Raw genomic sequence first — 20,419 nt, 5'->3', positions numbered from 1 at the left:
CTCGGACGGTAAAAAACAATGTATACATTTAACAGTCTGAGCCCGGACCTGTCGTCTGCCACAGGAAATGCGTCGTGTTATAAAAGTCCTCATCACATTTGATCAGTTTAACGCAGCAACTCACGGTTTGTTTGGATGGGAAGCTGACACCCCGTGCGATCGTGGCCCTTTCAGAAGATTTGCAGCGCGGCCGGGAACCTCCGTGTCTTTTCGGAGACTTTGTCCAACACGTCCATGATGATAAATCCAACGCTGAAGGACTTTTATGATCCTTTTATTCCCGTTTTCAAAGACGTAAAAGGCTACTGATGTTGTTAGAGGACTCCTCGTCGTCCATTTTGAATACAATTTGACCAATCAGAGGCTTTGTTACAGACTTGTAAAAATCAGACTCAGTGTTGTCGACTGGTCGAAAAAAACAAAGATTTTCCACTGAAAACAGGACGTCTCACTCCTCCTGTTTACTCCTACTACCACCACTGACACTCCTCTGTGTCACTGCAGACAAGAACTGCTCTGCAGAATGGCACAAGTGACTTTTGGGGTTGAAAAATCAAAGACTTATTTGTAGAAAAAATGTACATAACTTTTGATTTGCCTTAGTAAGAATGTTTTGGATTGTTTTATCTTACAGCAAAGGCTTCAAATGCCGGCTTTCAAGAGGGAAAAATCTTCATCATTGTTGTTTGGCGTGCCATTATAATGAATGTCTGTTATATAACTATTTATACATTCATGGGATACCACAGGGTTGAGGTTTGACAAGCTTTTTTACTAGAGGTGACGCGGTGGACCAAAAATAGGAAAAAATGGCTGAAGGTTCAGAGGGTCAACAGTGACACACACACACACACACACCAGCTGCTTCAGTAACAGATCAGGCCGAACATAAAGATCCAGCGGCATCGATCAGTATAAATAAGTTATGAGCTTAACAAGACCTGAGGGAGAGAGAGATGTAAACACAATCAGCTGCTTGTCTCTCTCTCTCTCTTTGTACGATCGTTCGAGAAGTCTCCAGTTAGTTAATACATCACTCAACTATAAACAACCCACAGCCGTTAGTTTATCTCTTACTATTCACACAAAGTCTTGTCAAAGTCTCGCCTCCCCACTGACTCTGTGTCTTTGAGCTTCTCTTCATGCCGGACCCTGTTCATAATCATAATTATATAATGCTTTGTATATATATATATATATATATATATATATATATATATAAAAATGTATCTGTTGTGATGAAATTGTAACAACCAATAGGAAACCAGCAGACCGACCGCGGGCCTTGTGGCCACGGCCTGGACCAGCAGCACATTACTGTGTTTGTTGTTAAAGGAGCCGGCTATAGTTTTTAAAATCATAATAACAACAAACTGTATTCGTAGGGATTATGGTTAAACCTGTGCATCGAAGGTATATGAGGTATAATGAGCGTTTAAAATGATGCTAATGAGGTGGTCAGATGGATATAGAGGAGCCTCGTGCCAACCTGACCTTGTACACCATGAACCTAATGATGTAATCTCAAACACCGAGTCCATCAATTAATGGACGGATTCAATTATTAATTAACGAATAAATGAACTCTCATTGTCCGGAGGGGAATTTGTCTCGCCGCAGTCAGAGATGTGGAGAGTCAGCAGAGTGTCACATGGTCACATGGAGTAGTTCTCTGACGCTCCTCCGCCCTCACACTCGCACTGTAGGGTTCTAGACGTGCTCAACAAAAACACTGTGCACTTCCTGTGAGCCCGTACAGTTGTCTTATAATCGCTGCACTGCGCACACACACACACACACACACACACACGCACACTTACCATTGTGCTCTTTCCTCTGCAGCTCCGTGGACAAGCCAGCACTCAAAGAGGTGTCGGTGGCCCCCGCTGTGGGCAGCAGCAAGACCCTGATTAGTGCTAATGAAGAGCTGCGGGAAGGGTCCGTGCACGTGTGTGTGTGCGTGGGTGTGTGTGTGTGGGTGTGCATAGATTAGAGCTGCCGTTGTGCACATGTTAAGCTGCTGTAATGGGACTAATTGCACGTGAAACGTGTGCACGGAGAGAGACCTGGGGGGCGCTGAGCTCGGCGGCCCACCTGTAAGAGTCAAAGCATATTTAACTTTCATAAACCAAGCTTGTATTATTGAAAAGTCCCCGTGGTGATTTTGAAGTCTGCTCAGAGGAGCTCACAATCCCCCCTCTGTTCTTCAACCCCTCTGCTCCGTCTCTCTCCTCCACCTGCAAATGGACGTCCGCGATTCCCAATCACTCCCCACTAACCACCCAGGCTGTTGCCATGGCGACTTGCCCTTAACCTTCCGCCAGCGTCCCCCCTCGGCGTCGACCTCCTCCGCTCCTCTTCCCGCTCTCTGTTGCTCTCAGCCTGGGAAATCAGCCTAATAAATAGCTTTATGGTAATCAGGCCGGTGAAGCTGTCAATCTTAATACATGCATTAAGGTGCCTGAAAATGTCAGTGTGCCTTGTTGCCCTGTGGCCCCCCACCACACTCCCTAGTCCCCGGAAGTCCCTCCGTCGCTGCCCCTGCTGGTCGTCATGGCGTCTGTGAGGTCTCCGTGTCTCTGTCAAGGCCACAGGTTCCCTGTTCTCGTCATTCAGATGGTTTGTACGTCTGTGTCTCATCACACCAGGAGGAGGAGAGGTCTCCATGGTCACTACCATTCTTCTCTGCTTCTTGTTTTTTTTTTTTTTTTATTAATCTGCAATCTAGACTTATATTAATAAAGTTGGCTGCAAATATTATTCCAAATGTATTCTAATGTGGCATTTTGATGGCTCCGGATTTGCTGTGCATGATGTTCCACCTGTGAGTGCATAGTGGCATTTGTAAATGTTTTTCTAATCTCTATTCATTGTCTTGAGATTGAAAGGACTCATTTTTGGGGGGATTTTTTTACAGTAACATTACCGCTGAATGTGCACAGGCATCATGATCAGAAATGTCAGAATTAGAACATTCTGCAAACATAATCATATTTAGATTTAGAATTTAAATGTTAATTTCATCTAATATGTGTCAGTCATTTAGACGCTGATGGGACAAAGAGGAGGAATGAACATTCTCCCAAGTGCGTATGCGTGTGCGTGTGTGTGTGCTTGGTGTTTGTGTGTGCGTGCGTATGTGTGTGTATTTGTTTGTGCGTGCGTGTGTGTGTGTGTGTAGGTCACAGACTGACTATATTGATTCATTAGTGTATACTTAGTAATTGCATATATTGTTACAGCTACAGTCCATAGGTAGTACCCCCCCCCCCCCATCCCTTCAAGTGCATGCACACACACGCACACACACACACACATTTACAATCTTAGCGTATTAATCATTATTGGCATGTAGCATGACAGATACACTGAAGCGTAAACTGAGACCATGCATCAAATGATAATGAACAAATCATACAGTGGATGAGTTATTGCTCTGGGATACTGAAGATCATTTTTGTATTCATCTTGTGTGGAACGCAGCCATTGATTCTTTTTACAGCACAACAGCAGATAAAGAGCGAGAGTCAGTCTCCTGCTTTTTTAATTCATTCAGTCGTCCTGCTGACGTCAACGCCCTTATTCCCATCGGACGTCTTGAGACAAGGATGAAATAAGTAAGAGAAACAAAGGGAGATTTCGGCGAGACAAAAGTCTAGTTTTCAAAGCAGGTAATTTCCAGAAGAGTGTCATTCCATGGCCATATCTTATCCTTGCAAACACAAACTTAGCAGAAGCGACCACACCGAGGTCAATTCAAACGCAGAGCTAGAAAATGAAATGAACACAGTCCCTCATAAACGCTCTTAAGAGAGTCAAAGTTAATGAAAGACATGGAAAACAAATGACTTTTAAAGCTCTGTTGATCTACGGGGATGACCCCATGCGCCGCACGTGCATCTCTGCATACTCACGCACAATTAACATGCCGAAAAACAGCCGCAGAAGATGTGACGGTATGAAACCCAAAGCCACCGCGATCTCCGCTCTTCACACTGTTCTTATGTTTCAGTATTCATAGGCATGCATGACCAATGGTGTTGACACTGCCGGGTTGTCGTCGCATGTTTCCTCAGGAGGTAATTGGCAGTGGGATTGGGATGTGAAATGGATTCTGGAGACGGCTATATGTATGAAAGTGTGAAGCACGTGTGTGTGTGTGTGTGTGTGACATAGAGAGAGAGAGAGAGAGAGAGAGAGAGAGAGACTGACAGCAGAAAGGGGGGGAGATTTGTCACGCTTACACTCGGTGGCTTTTGTGACTTCACTGGTGAGCGTACGCATGTACTGACGCCGACATATGTAAGTGTAAGCACGTGTATTCTTGGTGTATCTGGTCTCTGGCAGTAGTAATGTTACTGCACCAACAGCTCAGTTATTCTTTTCAATCCTGTGAGAGATGCAAAAACAAAAATCACAACCTTTTCAATAGTGAACTGCAGATACATACACACAAACAGATTTAGCCATTAGTTTATAATTACGACTGCACGTCCACCTTCTCCTGCATTTACAGTAGAGTGTTTTCACTTTGAAACATGCAGCTCAGCATGTCGACATTAACACGAGGATGTTCTGACGCCTTCTCATGACCGGTCGCCCTGATTGGAATGACAGCGGTCGAGGGCAGACGTGACGAACAAGAGGATCGCGTCGTCGCGCTCAATATACGGAGGAAGCGGCCGCCGTTCGGATTTGCGAGGGAGGGGTCAACCCCCTTGCGGCGGCGGGCTGCGGACGGGTCAAGGGTGACGACCTCTCTCGGCGACCCGTTACTCATCAGCACACTTAACCCCTCATTTTGGCTGACCCCCTCCTTGTTCGCGAGCTCCCCGGTGAGCGCTGCCGGCGGCCTCTTTAATACACTGAAGCGGGAGTTGTTGAGAATAGAGAGTGCGGATAATTTATGGAGACGTCGACTGGGGAGGAAAGAAGGCTCAGTTCTTTTTTTGTCTCGCGTGCAAGCGGGCGCGGTGCGGTTTAATTGACCGGATTGATTTTAAACATTGATCGTTCATGCCATGAACACATTAAGACATTTGCGTAATTGCTGTAAACAAAAATCCCCCTTTGCGGAGGCTGCAGCAGATTTATGAGAATCATCTTTCATCATGAGAAACACCAGCGCTAAGAATGTTTACAGAGCAGAGTAACGCCTTCACAGAGGTCGGTTTAATTTACAGGACAGTGATGTTTCAAAATGCTACATGTGGACTTTCCAACGTCTAAATGAAGCCATGAAACAACAAAAGTCATTCAACGGAAGAATATTGAATATATTTTTCTCACTTTTGGACGCTCATTTCAACTTTATTCAGAGCACATGAAGGACATTTCATTTAAAAGAGTGGATCTACATGTTTTATGTCATATGTTGTACCGGAAAAGAAGCAACCCACTGTCCAGAAGTTTGTGAAATAGTCATTAACACATAAATCATAAGACCTAAGAGGCTTTACAGTCATCGCAGTCTGTAATCTAAAACTGAATCACTGAAGAGAAAAGGGACATCGTATTCATTCATTCATTCCACTAAGTCTGTAAACAGCCGAACAGAACCACATTATCTCTCTCTCATCCCCCCGTGGCCCATCACAGCTCCTCCACACTCTGGGAATCGAGCGCGCCACACTGACAATTATAAATCCCGGAACTTATCATCTCCCCTGATCCGGGGCTTTGTTTTTTTCTTTTTCTTTTTTTTTGAAACGCACGACACTAATCCCTGGCCACACATTGCACCTCGGGAGGGAATCCAACCAGCAGCTCGCATCTCCACCATCGTCCAATCTGCCTGTGCTCACCACCTGGAGAAATCCTCGCCGCGACGGAGGAAGTTGTCCGCGCCGCCATTAGCATATGCAGAACTCTGCCCCGCTTACAAAGCAGCGTCTCCTGCCCTTCTCTCTCTCTCTGTCTCTCTGTCTCTCGCTCTTCTACTCTCCTCCGCGTTCCTGTTCGCCACAGATGCTACCTCATTACCATTTCCACTCCGTTATGTACATAACTCTGCATATGATCTCAGACGCGGGCGGGCCAAGCATGGAAAGCTCTGCAAAAAAAATGTGTCCACCTGATCTGGTCTGAATGAAGTTTGCTTTTATTGTGAGAATGTCTTTCTTTCTGTCCCTCCCTTGTGATAGATGAGTGGGTTTTTTTCGCCCCGCACCAGAATTGTGTCTACATATTCACCAAAATCTCACACAGGTCCAGACTGACCAAACCCCCACGTGGACTTTTACCGTCTCACCGGGCTGCGGCCGAACTGCCGGCCCCATGCTGCGGCCCCATGATTGAGGCCCTCAAGTGAGAGCTTGTGGATGATGTGGGCGCAGAGGAGGCGAGGAGGCTCCAGCCGCGGAGCCGCTGAGCGCCCGCCCGATGTTCTTCACCCTCTGCTCCTGGAAGTGACCGGGGAGGGGTTGTCAGTGGGCAGGACGGGAGGGACAGATGGAGGGATGACGCGGAGGAGCACGGGCTGGATGGAGAGCAGGAGGAGGTGGAAATGTTGCCTCTCAGATCCTCCAAGATGTTGTCGTACTCATGGATGTGAATCCAAAAAGGCGTTCACTGGCCCTATCTTTTTCCCCGCCCATTTCCCCCTTTGGTTATGTGTTCCCGCGGTGCGGCGCTCCTACTTCATGCGACAGGCGCGCCGATGAATCAAGGGGAATTGAGACGGAGTTGAAGTGGGGCCGATCGTGGGAGTGGGCAAATACAGAGCGAGAGCGGGAGAGGGAGGCTAAAGGAAAACAGGATGACTGATGGAGAGCAGGAGATGAAAAGAGGTGAGGAAGGGAGTGAGTCCCGGAGAAGACTCCTGTTTGGAATATAGTTTATCTCACCATTTCACCCGTTTTAGTTTTTCGCGCTGAATAAAATGAAAACGAGCAGAGCCCTGTTTTTATTCCAACACTAAACCCAGTGTTGCTCCTCCCTCCAGCCTGTTCCTTCACTTATAATGATAATAATTAGGATAATTATAGTGGAGACCAGGTCAGAATATCATATTCTGTGAAAAGTCACGATCCGTATCTGTGCCTGTTTATTCCCAAACATATTTCCCACAAGCCTCAGGAGAAGTGCGGCGCCTCCGCTGGAACTTCATGTCAGCTGCTTCGTCTCACAGATGGTTCCGTCGAGTTTACTCACACAAGCACGTACACGTGATTTGCGTCTGGAGCTCTTCATAAAAAAAGAGAAAAAAAAGCAAAGGAACATAAGGCAAATCTGACATGTGTGTGAAACGAAACCTCGGGCGTTCTGAGTGTTCCAGGTGGAAACGAGCAGTGGAAAACCGAAAGGAGCGATTTACTGCACCAGTTGGGGAAGTGATGAAACGCTCTTATCACAGAGCCAAGCTTCCGTTTAAAGGGAGAGGATTCGGGCTGGAAATAAAGATGACGTGAAGTGTCGTCAGTGTCAGATCATGAAGGACAGATGAATCTTCACAAGTCTCCACACTCTCGCACAGATCGCGGACGGTGCTTGGGAGTTTGTGTGCACCCACAGTCACCTGGGTTGTTACTCTGATTCTCTGGAAAGTCTGCAACTGATGATCGTAAAAAATATGTGACGGAGATCTTTTTTCTATGACTGCTAAAAAGATCTGTGGGCGTTTATTCCCGGTGTGTGTGTGTGTGTGTGTGTGTGAGTGGGAGTTCCGTTGGGGGAAATCACGACTTGATTCAAACAGACGTGTTTCCTCCTTTGCGCTGCCACGAGATGACTTTCATCACCCGTCAAGAGAGACATTAAGTTGAGGAGTTTCAGCCGATGTTATCCGAGAGAGTGGAAAGTTCTGCCGAGGACGTCGTCCTTGGCCGCGTCGCACTTCTCTGGCTGGTGTTCCAAGTGTTGTGTAACTGTGGGTTTGAGGTGGAGATTGGAGGGAATTTTGGGGGATAAAGAGTACTCCAGGAAAATGATCCGATTTTGCTAATTGGCTTCGGCTCGGCCGGGAGGCGTTGACGGAATGCTTGGGGAAAGGTAACTTCCCCGCACATCAAGCTGAGAGGACGGGGTGGGACATCTCTGTCGCGCTGTTTGTCCATTGCAGAAAATCAAAAGGCCTCAGTTCAGGTTTGCGGGTGCTCTGCTTGTGTATTGTGGACCATGTTGGTGCGGACAGTTTACACCAGAGTTGCGTTACAATGCTGTTGTCATGCACGTCAGGCGCCGCGGCTAATTCAGTCATTTCCTCTCGGGTTGCGGAATTCCGGGCTTCTTTGTTTTAGCCTCACTCGCTCTGAAAAAACACTCCGGCTGAACAAACGGAATCAAGTATGAGCGCGGCAGCCGCACGAGTGTCTGTGCCTGCTCATACTGTACGAGGAATTGATTACTGTCATCAATGCAAACAGCGCCATCGATTCATTTTGTATTTCATAGTTAATAATGACGGCATTTCACAAAACAAAGGGTCCACAGCGTTGCCGGGCTTGTGTGTGAAAAGTCCCGACCCGCCCCTCCATCGACTTTGTTTTGGCCGGATGCCATCAGTGTGTGTGTGTGTGTGTGCGTGCGTGTGTGTGTGTGTGGTTCCTCTGGCCAGCCACCGCTGAGACCCTCACCAGTCATCACACATTCTCTTTCTAGCCCACTACAAAGTCCCAGCTGCGGCCACGCCGCCAACATCCGACAGCGGCTCACTGAGAAAGGTCACGTCTAATGATCCGGACGTCACGCTGGAGCTGGAACCGGCTTTGACGGGTAGTGCAGGGTCCAGGGCAGAGCCGCTGTTACTGGTGACTTTGACTCCTCTCAGTCTCTGGTCTTTAAGTCACATTCACCCATTCACACACACACACACACACAGACACACACACACACACACAGACACACACACACACACACACCCACATTCATACAGCTCACACACACAGAGCTTTTTCACAGTGGGCTTCAGTATCTCACCCAGGGTCACTTGAGCCCCCCGCCCCCCCGACAGACTCACACTGAGGTTACTACGAGTGGAGACTGCCGCTGGTTCCCTGAGCTGTGGGTTCACACTATGAATAAAGATGTGTGGCTTTTCCCCAAACGCTCCCTTGAAAATCGATTGATGATGCATCTCTGCGAAACCGGCCGGTTCCCAGTGAATAAGATGGGGAACACAGTTGGAGGGATGTAGTCGATATGGTTTTATTGTTAGCCTTTATTTCCCCTCTGTTTCTTTCTCTCCACTGACCTACTTCTCCTGGTCCCGAGCCCTCTGCAGGTGGAGGCTGGCTCCACAGCGCCGCACCGACAGTTTAGCGAGCAGTCGGCTCCCTGGTAAAGGGAGTTTAACCCTCCTCTCAGAGCTCCTGGCGGGCTTCAGGGCACCACGCTGGGCCCCTCCCTCTGCAGTTAGAGCCTCTTTTTGAATTCAGTGCGTCTCTGAACAGGCTCCACTGTACGACATGCTGATGCACTGATAAAGATTCTGCAGGAAGCGCCGCTTCAGATTCTGTCAGTGATGTGTGTGTGTGTGTGTGTGTGTGTGTGTGCGTGTGTGTGTGTGTGTGTGTGTGTGTGTATGTGTGTGTGTGTGTGCGTGCGTGTGTGCGTGCGTGCGTGCGTGCGTGTGTGTGTGTGTGTGTGCGTGCGTGTGTGTGTGTGCGTGCGTGCGTGTGTGTGTGTGTGTGTGTGTGTGCGTGTGTGTGTTTTGGGGGGGTATACTTTTATGGGATTTGCATATTGAAATATTTAGAAGTAATTAGCAAGGGGAAATGCACACACACACACAGAGAGAGGGAGACAAGCACAGCGACTTAATGACTCCCGGGCAGATTAATGGTGAATAGAGCAAAGGGGAGTCTACTTGACCTCGATGAAGGGACAAATAGCCGCATTAGTGCCCATAAATTACAATACACACATACGTACAATTGCACAGTGCAGCAGCCATCGCCCTCCCCAGCTGCATTGTGTCTATGTGAACACACACACACACACACACACACACACAACCTTCCATCTCATGGCCTCACAATGCCAGATTTATCATAAACTAAAATCATCACACATACAGTAGCAGTCCACTGTGATCTGATACGACACACAGATTTCAGATTTCTCTCCTTCACTGACCCGGAGCTGTATAAACCGCACTGAGGCCACACTAATGAGGGCTTTTGTATCTATGCTGTGCTTTCATTAAAATGTCCCATATTGATTCGGAAGCCAAACATCCTTAGAGCTCTTTTTTGGGGGGAAAGTCCACTCGTTCCCCGAAGAGCAGCCGCCTCAACACCCTCTGACCCGAGCAGAGGCTCCGCGGTCTCTCATGGATTATGAACGCGTCTTCGCGGTCTGGTGCCGCTCGCCGAGCACCAATGAGAGTGTGAGCGTGAGGACGTGTGGGCGGAGGGAAATTAAAGGAGTTCAGCAAGATTCCCCTCCTTCTTTTTAAAGCAAGAATAACAGAAAAATAAATGAGGATGAAATGGATAATCGAAGCACACGTAACAGTATACAAAGATGTTTCTTTTAATGTGAGATTAACTTCGAAACGATTCAGCCGGCCAACAATCAACCGCCAACAATCGATCCACCAATTGATCAACAAACCCTTCTGCCAGGCACGATCAGGTGATGGTCAGGACCTTGTGCATCGGCGGGGGAATCCCAAAAGAAAGCGTCAGTCGAGAAAAGAGGAAGAGAGAGAGAGAGTGAACGAGTTAAAGAACTAATAGATAAACTTGCCGGGCTCCAGCGGTCCACCATAGCGCTGTGTTTGGGTGAATTGTCCATTATTTCCCAGATTGGTTATCGGCCCGCATTGATTTTACAATTGAGCCTCCCTCCGAGCTCCAGGCCGACCCACACGAGCTGTCCGCCCACTGCTCGGTTATTGAGCTCCTCGCCCCCCCCCCCCCCCCCCCCCCCACGAGGAGTCAGCACACAATGGCTGTCGAAATACATCTCTATTATATGGCAAGAGTAATATAGATGATATGTGGGCTATGAATCCAAATCAGGGCTGAGATGACAAAGGAGGTTTTGTTTGGATACAGTGACATTGATTTCTGAAGCAGCTGGAACTGTAGATATCAGTGTTTTCACTCTCTCCATGTGGGCGATCCATTTCCTTCACACTGGTTTCACAATAGAGAAACCATTTTTTACTTTATCTCACTGATAGCTGATTAGTCGATCAGCTACCCCCCCCCCCCACTCCTCATTTCGACTCCCTGGATGTATCGATGTCACGTAAGGACGCTGGGGAGCAGACTGTGTTTGTGGGAGTATGAAGCCAGGTGCACACGAGGCACGTCTGTCCATCAGCCTATCGGTGTTGCTCTGCAGCAGACAGAGTCCCCTCAATAGAGTCATTGTTCCCCCTCGCGTCTCCCGCTTTCTTTCTCGTGGGGGGCCGCTATAGGTCTCAGGAGTGCACACGGCGCTCAATCTACACTCCATTAGGAGCCGGTGGATGAGGCGGCGATGAGGAGAGAGAACGATGTAGAAGTGTGAGGGCAACGGATGTGGAGCTATAAACTCAGCATTACCGATGCAGCCCGCAGCACTGCTGCTTATTGGGATAATGCTGCTGCTGCTGGTAAGGGTGGTGGTGGTGGGGGCTCAGAAGCAAATCTAACTTTTCACGCCCATGACCACTCGTAAAAGACAAACCTCCCCCCCCCTGACAAACTACACGCCAATTACCTCCAAACACACACACACACACACACACAAGGCACCGCACAGGCGACACACAGTGACCCTCTCGCTGGTCCCACCACTCAGCTGCTAATGGACACAAGCTGGGAAACAGCTGGATGTGATGGAAATACGCTCAGAGCTGGAGAGAAAGAAGGAGAGAGAGAGAAAGAAAGGAAGGGTTGCCTCCAAACCACATAACACATATGCGGAGCGTGTCGCATACCTGACAGTGTGTGAGTGTGTGTGTGTGTGTGTGTGTGTGTGTGTGTGTGTGTGTACATGGAGCTTTCATTGGTATGCACTGACATGGAGTAAAAATGTGGCGCGCTCATTAAAGCAGACATCAAGGTGATCTTTTGACTGTACCCTATACACAAACCAAACACACACACACACACACACACACACACTTTCTCATACACGGCTATTAGACAAACTCACAGCAGGGACACCTCCTTACATCCTGGTGCCATGTGCTCACACACACACACACACACACACACACACACACACACACACACAACTAAGACAAAATGACTTCCACAGCCATAAAAAACAAAACAGCCAGTGAGTGAACTCCAGCCGGCGCACAACGGAGACGAGAGTTTCATCACTGGTGCAGAGGACGAGAGAAGGAGTGAAGGAGATGTGACAGCTGCGGTCCGTCGCGGCCGACAGCAGACGGCTTCATCTAACGCAGAGAGCAGGCTGCAGGCTCGTGCCTCTGCATAACGGAGCCAGTGTTCGATGCTCACAGCCCACGAAACACTCTGACCAGCGTGCGATCTCTGCGCGCCCTCCTCTGACACAAGTCTTCAGGGGGACTCAGTCCGAGGAAAGTCCCTCTCAAGGACAGAACTCGTGGCTGCGGACGGACTCGGAGAACCTGATTCGGAAGTTTCATTAAAGTGTTTCCATCATCCCAAAGATTTTATTATTTCATACTGAGAGGTCTGGAGGGTCTGGAGCTTCATCTCACACTCAGCTCTTGTCACAGTGCATGATAATGAACTGTCATCATAACTTCATTATGCATGTCACATCCAGTCCGAGAACAGCAGAGCTTACATTTGGACTAGTGATCGATCATCTGGGTACAAATACTGATTCATCCCCAGTCACGGCATGTTACATTTAGCCTCACGACAATTCCTTCACACTCTTTTCCCTTCCCCCCTTCCCCTGCTCAGTTATTATCACGTCGCATTATCGTCACAAAAGTGTTTCTCAAGACAGGCGAGTGTCGGGAGAAGAGGGCGAGGACGGAAAAAAAACCCCGAAAGGGTCGGGGGTGATTAAAAGAGGAGGATGGAGCAGATTCCACACTCTTACCGTTGGAGCCGGTGAAGTTCCCCCAGTCGAGCAGAGAGCTGTTGAAGGAGGGCAGAGAGACGTTGAAGAACAGATCAGTGCCGTTGGACGGGTTTCGCATGGTGTCGCTGAACAGGTTCATCTGCAGCAGGGTCTTGATCAGATAGCGAAGCATCTTGCCCCGCAGAGGGACCCGCTCCCCCCGACCGAAGGTCTCACTGTCTCTGTCTGTCTGTCCTGTTCCAAATGTGAGTCTGTCCACTGGCGACTGGATCTCCTTCTCCCCCCCCCCACCCCCCCCACCAACACCCTGCTTGGTGCTGAAGTGAGTTGATCAGATGCCTTGTCTGATCCCAGGTTGAATTCAGTCGTATGGAAGAAAAAAAATATCTTGAAAAGTGGGAGAATGAAAAGTTAGGTGGACTAAAAAGAAATGGAGTTGAGATGATTGATTGGCTGTGGATGTCAGACTGAGTCGGGGGCCGCCCCGCTGTGAGTCCCCTCAGTTCCTTCCCAGCATCGGATTGCGCCTTCCTCCTTGTTCCTTTTGTTCTGGGATCACATAACTTCACACGCTGTCGGCCACCGCACAAAACACACAGCCTCTCGCCGGTGTAAAAGAATCCAGCGATGTGATGATGACCCCTTCGGATTTGCTGCTCTCCTCTCTCCGACCCCTCCCTCTGGCTCCTCCTGTGTCCCTCCCTCCCTCCCTCCCTCCCTCTCCTGCTCTCTCTCTCTCTCTCTCCGTCTCAGTGATGGGGTCCCGGGGGGTCCAGAGGGGGGAGAGAGAGCAGGTGCTGTTGGCAATAAATGTTTAATTATTAGATTAATAATCATCCCAGGAGGCTCTAAAATCAGGGTGGTGGAGGAAAGGGGGGAGATCAGACTTACTGTCACTGTCTTTACATAGGTCGTCCCATATGCATAAACGCGTGCGTACAGTATGTGCAAGACAAACAAACGTGGGACAAGCCAAACTCCTGCTGTTTCGTTTGTCTTCTCTCTTTTCAGTTCATCTTTATGGAAATGCCACAGATTTCTTCAGCAAACACGGAAGTTTGCATGAAAGAAAGAATCAGATTTAACGCGTCACTGCAATCGAAGCAGCAGGAGGAGTTCTGTGCCAGAAAACCGCCTGATAATGCAGCGAGCTGCAGAAAGACAGAGCTTAACATTCAGGGGTTCAAGGTAGAATTTATTGTCATTCACTCCACATACAGTACTTAGTCTGAGGGGAACACGACGACAGACACGATAGAGACGAGAGAAAACAAAGACAGTAAAGGCCAATATTATATAAGTGCAATGAATAGAAAGTAAGGATTTGCCTTGCTTTCATTCAAAACTGTACATAAAATGTTAATAAAATTCTTAAGTTTCCACTTTTTTCTTTTACATTAAAAACAAGCTTCCATTCTAAGATAAGCAATATCAAATAAATGTATTGTAGATCAAATTTCTGGTATTGGGTAAAAACAAAGGCAGTTGTTATTGATATATATATATATATATATTGATTTAACATGTTTATCAGGAAAAAAAAAAAAAAAGCAGAAGCACAGTTAAGTAATAGCGCTAGGGGAATAACTCCATTAACTATTAATAAGCTGAAGCTCATTAAAGTTAAGTTTCAAAAAAGACTCAAAGTGATGAGTTGTACCAAACGTCCCTGACTGCAGCGCTGCTGTGTTACAAGGTGTTTCAGCTAATTTGTCCACCCGCTGTATGTTTAAGACACTGGGTAAGTGTGAGCATGTCTGCGTGTGCGCGTGCATATGAATGAACCGAATGTTCCCACATGCCTTCAATCATGCTCAAGCACGCCGCAGCCCTGATGCACAGTCTGCACATCACCATTGACATGCACGCGCGATCGCAGCAGTGCGGTCGCATGTGGCTCCGGGACGTCCCGCTGACAGCCGCAGTGTGACTCCTATTAACGATGCCCGTCCCCCATCAGGACCCTGTCCTCCTGCTCCATCACTGGGACAATGGGAGCCAGCTCGCCAACAAACTCGCCGTGACGACCCCTGTCCCGTGCCCTATTCCCGGGGTTGTTTCCGGTCCCCCCCCCCCCCCTTTATTTTAGAGGGTCTTCTATTCATGGGGCATCTGTGCCAGCTATGGGCATGGTATGGGAAGGGGGGCGAGTTGTGTCAAATCAGAGTTTCCTTAACCGGGGAGGATGTAAAAGCTACGTACTGTACGTCTCGTGTCTCTGTCCAGAACCGTCTGGCTGTATATAAATAAATATATTTATATAAAGTGCTCGATGCTTCTACGGTGACTCAAACTCTCACACACACGTGCTCGCACATTAATTCCTCAATCAATCTCCTCGAGAGGAGGCTTTCCACGTCCACAGCCAAACCTCTAGCCCGAGTGATTAACAGTCTCAGAGAGGAGCACCTCGCTCCACACTCTCCCCATCCAGAGTCAGGTTACATCGTGTGGATTACAGGGATGAAATTAGAGACAACCTCATGCTTTCCCTTTGTTTGCCGTTTTTTGGGGGGGGCACAGACCAAGACCTGAACCACAAGCTGGGTTTATTCTGTTCAAAGCAACCCGACAGTTCACACTGTGCAATAATCAAGCAGGGATCCTATATTTTCCCAACAAAGGAGCCAGCATGTATCACTCGCCATTTCTTTGGCAAGAGAACAATAAATATATTCACAGCACCACCATCCACTGATAACCATGTGTTTCGGGTTTTAAAAAACAAGACAGCAAATCATAACTTGTTGTTCATAATAATGTCGTTGCAATTATCTTCAACAGCCGACTGCCTGTTTTTTTTATTCCTGTAATAAACTATCCATAACGAGGCAGCAGTGAAGTGCCACTGCAGAGGTGTGTGTATGATTGCGCGCTCCGTGGTTTCTCTCCTCCGCCACTCGTAATTCTCGGTAATGACTCACCGCAGTCATGTAACCTGCCATCGTGGCGAGCATGTTTTTGGAGAATTTCTGCTGTGTACACACGGATAAAGTGATATTTAACATGCGGTGTGTGTAAATCCGTTTGTGTCCTGTTGTGGTAAAGTCTTTGACGGTGTTGCGTCATGTGTGCCATTGACATTCTTCTATACAAATGTAGATGTTTCAGCGAGTAACACTTATGGAAAAAAAAACAATGTATATTAATGTCAAAATTAAAAGTGCGACCAGAGTCTGAAGGTATCTGCATGGTGACCTCTGTTGGAAGCATGAAACCAAATTACATGCAGATCCATCAAGCAGACGGATGAATGGTGGTGTTTGGCCTTTCATACAAATGTTAATGCAGAGACGGAGGCAGACGGGTCATTAACGTCAACGTCCGGTTTGGATGGATGTCTCCGTCTCGTCTTTTAACATTCCCACGCAGGCTACACATGTGTCTAGGATTTCACAAGATGGCAAGCAAGAACCCAATAGCACGACACTGAAGGAGACGCAGAACAGTTCGGGTGCAGAAACAGGGCTTATGGGATCGGCAGGTGACTCAGAGCAGGAGGAGGTGGCAGAGTCTGAAATGACATGAGCCGCTAAGCCGGGCATACGCTGTGCCATTTTAGAAATTGCTGTTGTTAAACTCCAACTCAAACTGTCCGAGTAAATCGCCTGCGATGTCAAGCCGGGGCTCGATGATGTGCTCCCACTGTGCGTGTGACCCGTGGCTCTGCCTCAACTTTGCGAGAGGCTGACGTCGGCCGGCCCACATTTCGGACGTGTCTCAGAAGGTCAGAAATTTATCGGGACGTCAGGCGGCCGGTCGGGAGCAGAAATTGCTGACCAGATTTTCGGGAGGAGAGGACAAGTCATAGCACGCATCACCTGGGAACTGTGGATGTCTGTGCAGCATCTGGCTCCAATCCATCCAGTGGTTGTTGAGATACAGAATTTCTCGAGATGACTAATAAATGAGTGAAGCCTGAGAAAAGGTGTTCAAATGGTTCAAATGACACCAAGGAAAAACGGCAAAGGACAAGATCTGTGTTTCCAGATTCCTTCGAGTCGACACACTACATTACATTATTGGCAGACGAGTGTATCAAAAAGGAGAGTTCTTCTTCGCTTTTTGGGTTAGCAGAACTATTTTACAATTTCAGTGGAGCACCATGGCATGGAAGGCAGCGTTGTATTGATAGAGGTATGGCTAGTAACAGTTTTTATATATGGAGGTATAGGTACATTGTATATCTAAATAATCTAGGTGAAATCCTAATCCACGATGTGTCCATAATCCCAATCCTGGATCTACAAAGATAAAGCACAGACTCTGGGGAAGAAGTCAAATCAGTAAGAAGTCAGATTTGAGATTGCACATAATTCCCCCATCTTTAAGCTATAAGCTTCTTTCTGAAAAGGTCTGCTGGGCATCCCAGTCTCCGCACCACTGTCCGTAAATACACCTTTGTGGAGCTGCTGGCAGGTTTTTAGTGTAGTAGAAGACACACTGTGCCTGCAAGTTGAATTGAAAATAACAATCTCCGGAAAAAAGGACTTTAACCCTGTATTTTCTGTATTTAAGATGTGAAATGAGTTATGTCATTTCAAGAATTTGTGATTCATCAGCAGAATCAGACAAGTGCTTTTTCAAAGAGTACGTGAGGAGGAAGGAAAGTGGTGTGGTGACTGGAAGTCCTTAAAATGAGTTCATTAAAAAGATTTGTTCACCGTACGGTTCAGTGCAGATCTCTGACAGCGTCGTCCCACACAGTGGAATGAGAACAGTCGTTGGGGAAGGACAAGCCCCCCCATTTAGTTGGATAAAGACACTGCTTGCAAGCTGCTGTAATAAAGTCCTGCTGTATTGTGTACGGCACGTATATTTTTATGACACCAATGTATTAATATAATATTGATATAACATAATATTAATACACAAATAAACATCCCTGCGCATGTCAAGACAGAGGACCTGTGCAGCCGCAAAGTACTCAGCATAAAATTCACCATGGTACCATTTGTCTTTTGAACGGTTTATGAAAAGATTGAAACGAGTCCTCAATCAGTTCGGGCCTATTTATTCTCACTGAGGCGTTTATTTGTAGAACCGTATGCAGTTTGGGTTTTCAAACAGAATACAACCAGAATGTTGAGCTCCCAGCGTGAGAATACATATGACTACTGCCCGGGGCGCCTCTTGCTCAGCAGAAAGCATTACACGGTAAAGGGCCCTGATTTCACATGTACTTGTCCAATGAAAACTATGGCCTCATCGCCGTCATGTCAGCTGCTCGTGCCTGTCAGCGTAACGGCCGAGTCCTATTCCGCTGGATGAACGTCAGCTGAGATGAAGTGTGGCTGACGCCTGACTCGTCCCGAGCAGCGAGACGAGCCTGCCGCCAGCACCTGCAGTCAGACGGGCGTCACAGAGGTGGTGATCTGCCACGAGACGCCACACGGCGCCAGCGTGGAACATCTGGGACCCGGGGTCTGGGCGTGTGCACTTCTGGGGGGGGGGGGGGTCTGCTGCTGCAAGTTTTCCCCCTTGGGAAACCTCTGAGCTGGGGCAGAGACAGCCGGATACATCCGCAACCCCTCTTCATCAGCTGGATGGTGGATGGCAGGGGGTGGCAACCAGCCAGATCCAGCATCTCCACCAGGCTGCAGGTGTACGAAACTCCCCCTCAGCCTTTGCCCCCTGCAGTGATACACCAGGAGAGGAGGTGGCAGTAATTGGCGGGGTGTTTTTTTAAAAATATTTTTGGCAATGAATATCATCTGCCACTGACCTGCACTGGCAAGCAGTTGGCAGGATCCATCATTAGAGCCTGGTCCTCACAACTGCCCATATGCCAAGGCGCCGTAATTGGTGCCTCTGTCCCCTACATTTAGTGTGGGGGGCCAGAAGGACAGGCCCCCCCGAGCAAAATGGACGCTGTCTCTCTCTGGGGGTCAGTGTCCAATCACCCCTCTCACAAAGTGGCTCATCGGGACACCCTGCAGCCAATTTCCTCATTTCCTCCAATTGCCTCAGAGCTTCAAAGCCGGCTTTCGAAGCATTTGGACTGCCTGCTGCCGTGCGGCTGAAGACCGAGACAATCGCGCCGCTCTGAGAGCAGGAGAGGTCCTTGTTGGTGATCTCTGTATGTATTTCTTCTCATCACCAGTCATATCGCGGGAAGCCTAACTGGAAGTGACAGAGCCAATATGCTTTGGCCAGGGGATTATCCGCTCTCCAGAGGCCCAAGTTGCACGCGGAGCCACAAGGGGAGGAAGTCAAACAAAGCAGTGGCCGCACCCCTCGGCCCGACCGTCTAAACCCTGAGCAAACTCTGGGTAATTGCACAACAAAGGCACAATTAAGCACGACACCGCGGACATTAAGTGGGAAGAGACGGCTCTGTCATTTATCCCATCAGACATTTGCATCTCATGAATTCCCCTCCGCACACCTTTTCAAATCAAATTCGTTCCATTCTTATTTTCATACTAGTTTATCCTCAGATGAATGCAGATGAATGTAAAGTACTCATTTAAATATGCATTAGTATTGTGACCAGCCCCACCTCCTCAAACGACGCCGGTAATTTTGGTAAGCCCCAGACTCTGTGCGCTCCCCTGGGTCAGACTCCGCCTGTCCGACGGCGGAGCGCTGCCGTTCTCAGGGGCTCTTGGAGACTGACCCCTTTCCACTGCGGCGCGGCGACACTTTGATGTGACTTGCCTGGAAAGAGACCTCGCGCCATTCAACGAGATTGGTTCACGTTCTCACAATCAGCGCGCGCGGACCTTCGAAACACTGGAGTTCATTCCAATCAGCGCTCGAGAGAGAAAATATTGCGGGCGCAAGAGCGAGGAGGTCTGTGTCATATTGATTGGCACGACAGAAAAAGAAAAAAAAAACGATGAGTTATTTGTCAGCCTCAGAATGTGAAGGAGGAGAAAAACTTTTGAGCTTGATTGCTTTCCCACAGTGCTTTGCGCAGCGGACGGCCAACTTCAAAGAGGCCAGGCATTCCGGGGGAAAATCAATGGCAAGCGCCTGTCACATCTCAGTAAGTGCTGGAACAAGAACTCACCTGCAGAGATTCAGCAAATCTTTGCTGTGTTATGTGCACATCACACAATGTAATCTGATGAATCGGAACATCTCGATTTTCAAATGAACAATCGGCTGGACATGGATGCTTCTATTTAATCTCATGCTTGTTTTTCAAGTATTTCCGTGTGTATTATTGATGAGCCACACACAGACCAAACAACGACTTTAAAGGGGCTCCCTGTCACACCGACCGTCCATATTGTCCGTCAGGGAAAAAAAATTAAGCAAAGAAAGGATTTGACAATGGTGTCAAATGATGACTGAAGTGTAGTAATGCCAATTATACAGCAGTCATATGTGAAACGGAGTCAAATATGCATTAATAACATGGTACACAGACCCCTATGTTCACTTCTGGCGGACCCCTTCCTTATAAAGAGGCGTCTCCAGCTTCACCTCTCCCCTTTTGCCGTTGCAC

At 48.1% G+C, this 20,419-nt stretch overlaps 1 protein-coding gene across 4 annotated transcripts in view; it reads right to left on the bottom strand.

Moving 5' to 3' along the window:
* robo3 (roundabout, axon guidance receptor, homolog 3 (Drosophila)) overlaps positions 1 to 13,169 on the bottom strand; it is a 134,426-nt gene extending 121,257 nt beyond the window's left edge. For 2 of the 4 annotated variants that reach the window (XM_035626705.2, XM_035626707.2), the window contains exon 1: positions 12,982 to 13,169. In XM_035626705.2, the coding sequence (XP_035482598.2) occupies positions 12,982 to 13,135 (154 nt within the window). In that variant the 5' untranslated portion in view covers positions 13,136 to 13,169. The remainder of the gene's footprint in view (positions 1 to 12,981) is intronic. The other 2 variants (XM_035626706.2, XM_035626710.2) reach the window with 2 other exon arrangements.
* Between the last annotated feature and the right edge of the window lie 7,250 nt (positions 13,170 to 20,419).

The sequence above is a fragment of the Scophthalmus maximus genome, chromosome 2 (assembly GCF_022379125.1).
Source record: "Scophthalmus maximus strain ysfricsl-2021 chromosome 2, ASM2237912v1, whole genome shotgun sequence".
NCBI lineage: Eukaryota > Metazoa > Chordata > Actinopteri > Pleuronectiformes > Scophthalmidae > Scophthalmus > Scophthalmus maximus.
Note: the sequence above shows the minus strand (reverse complement) of the source record. Positions and strands in the feature narration are given on the sequence as shown.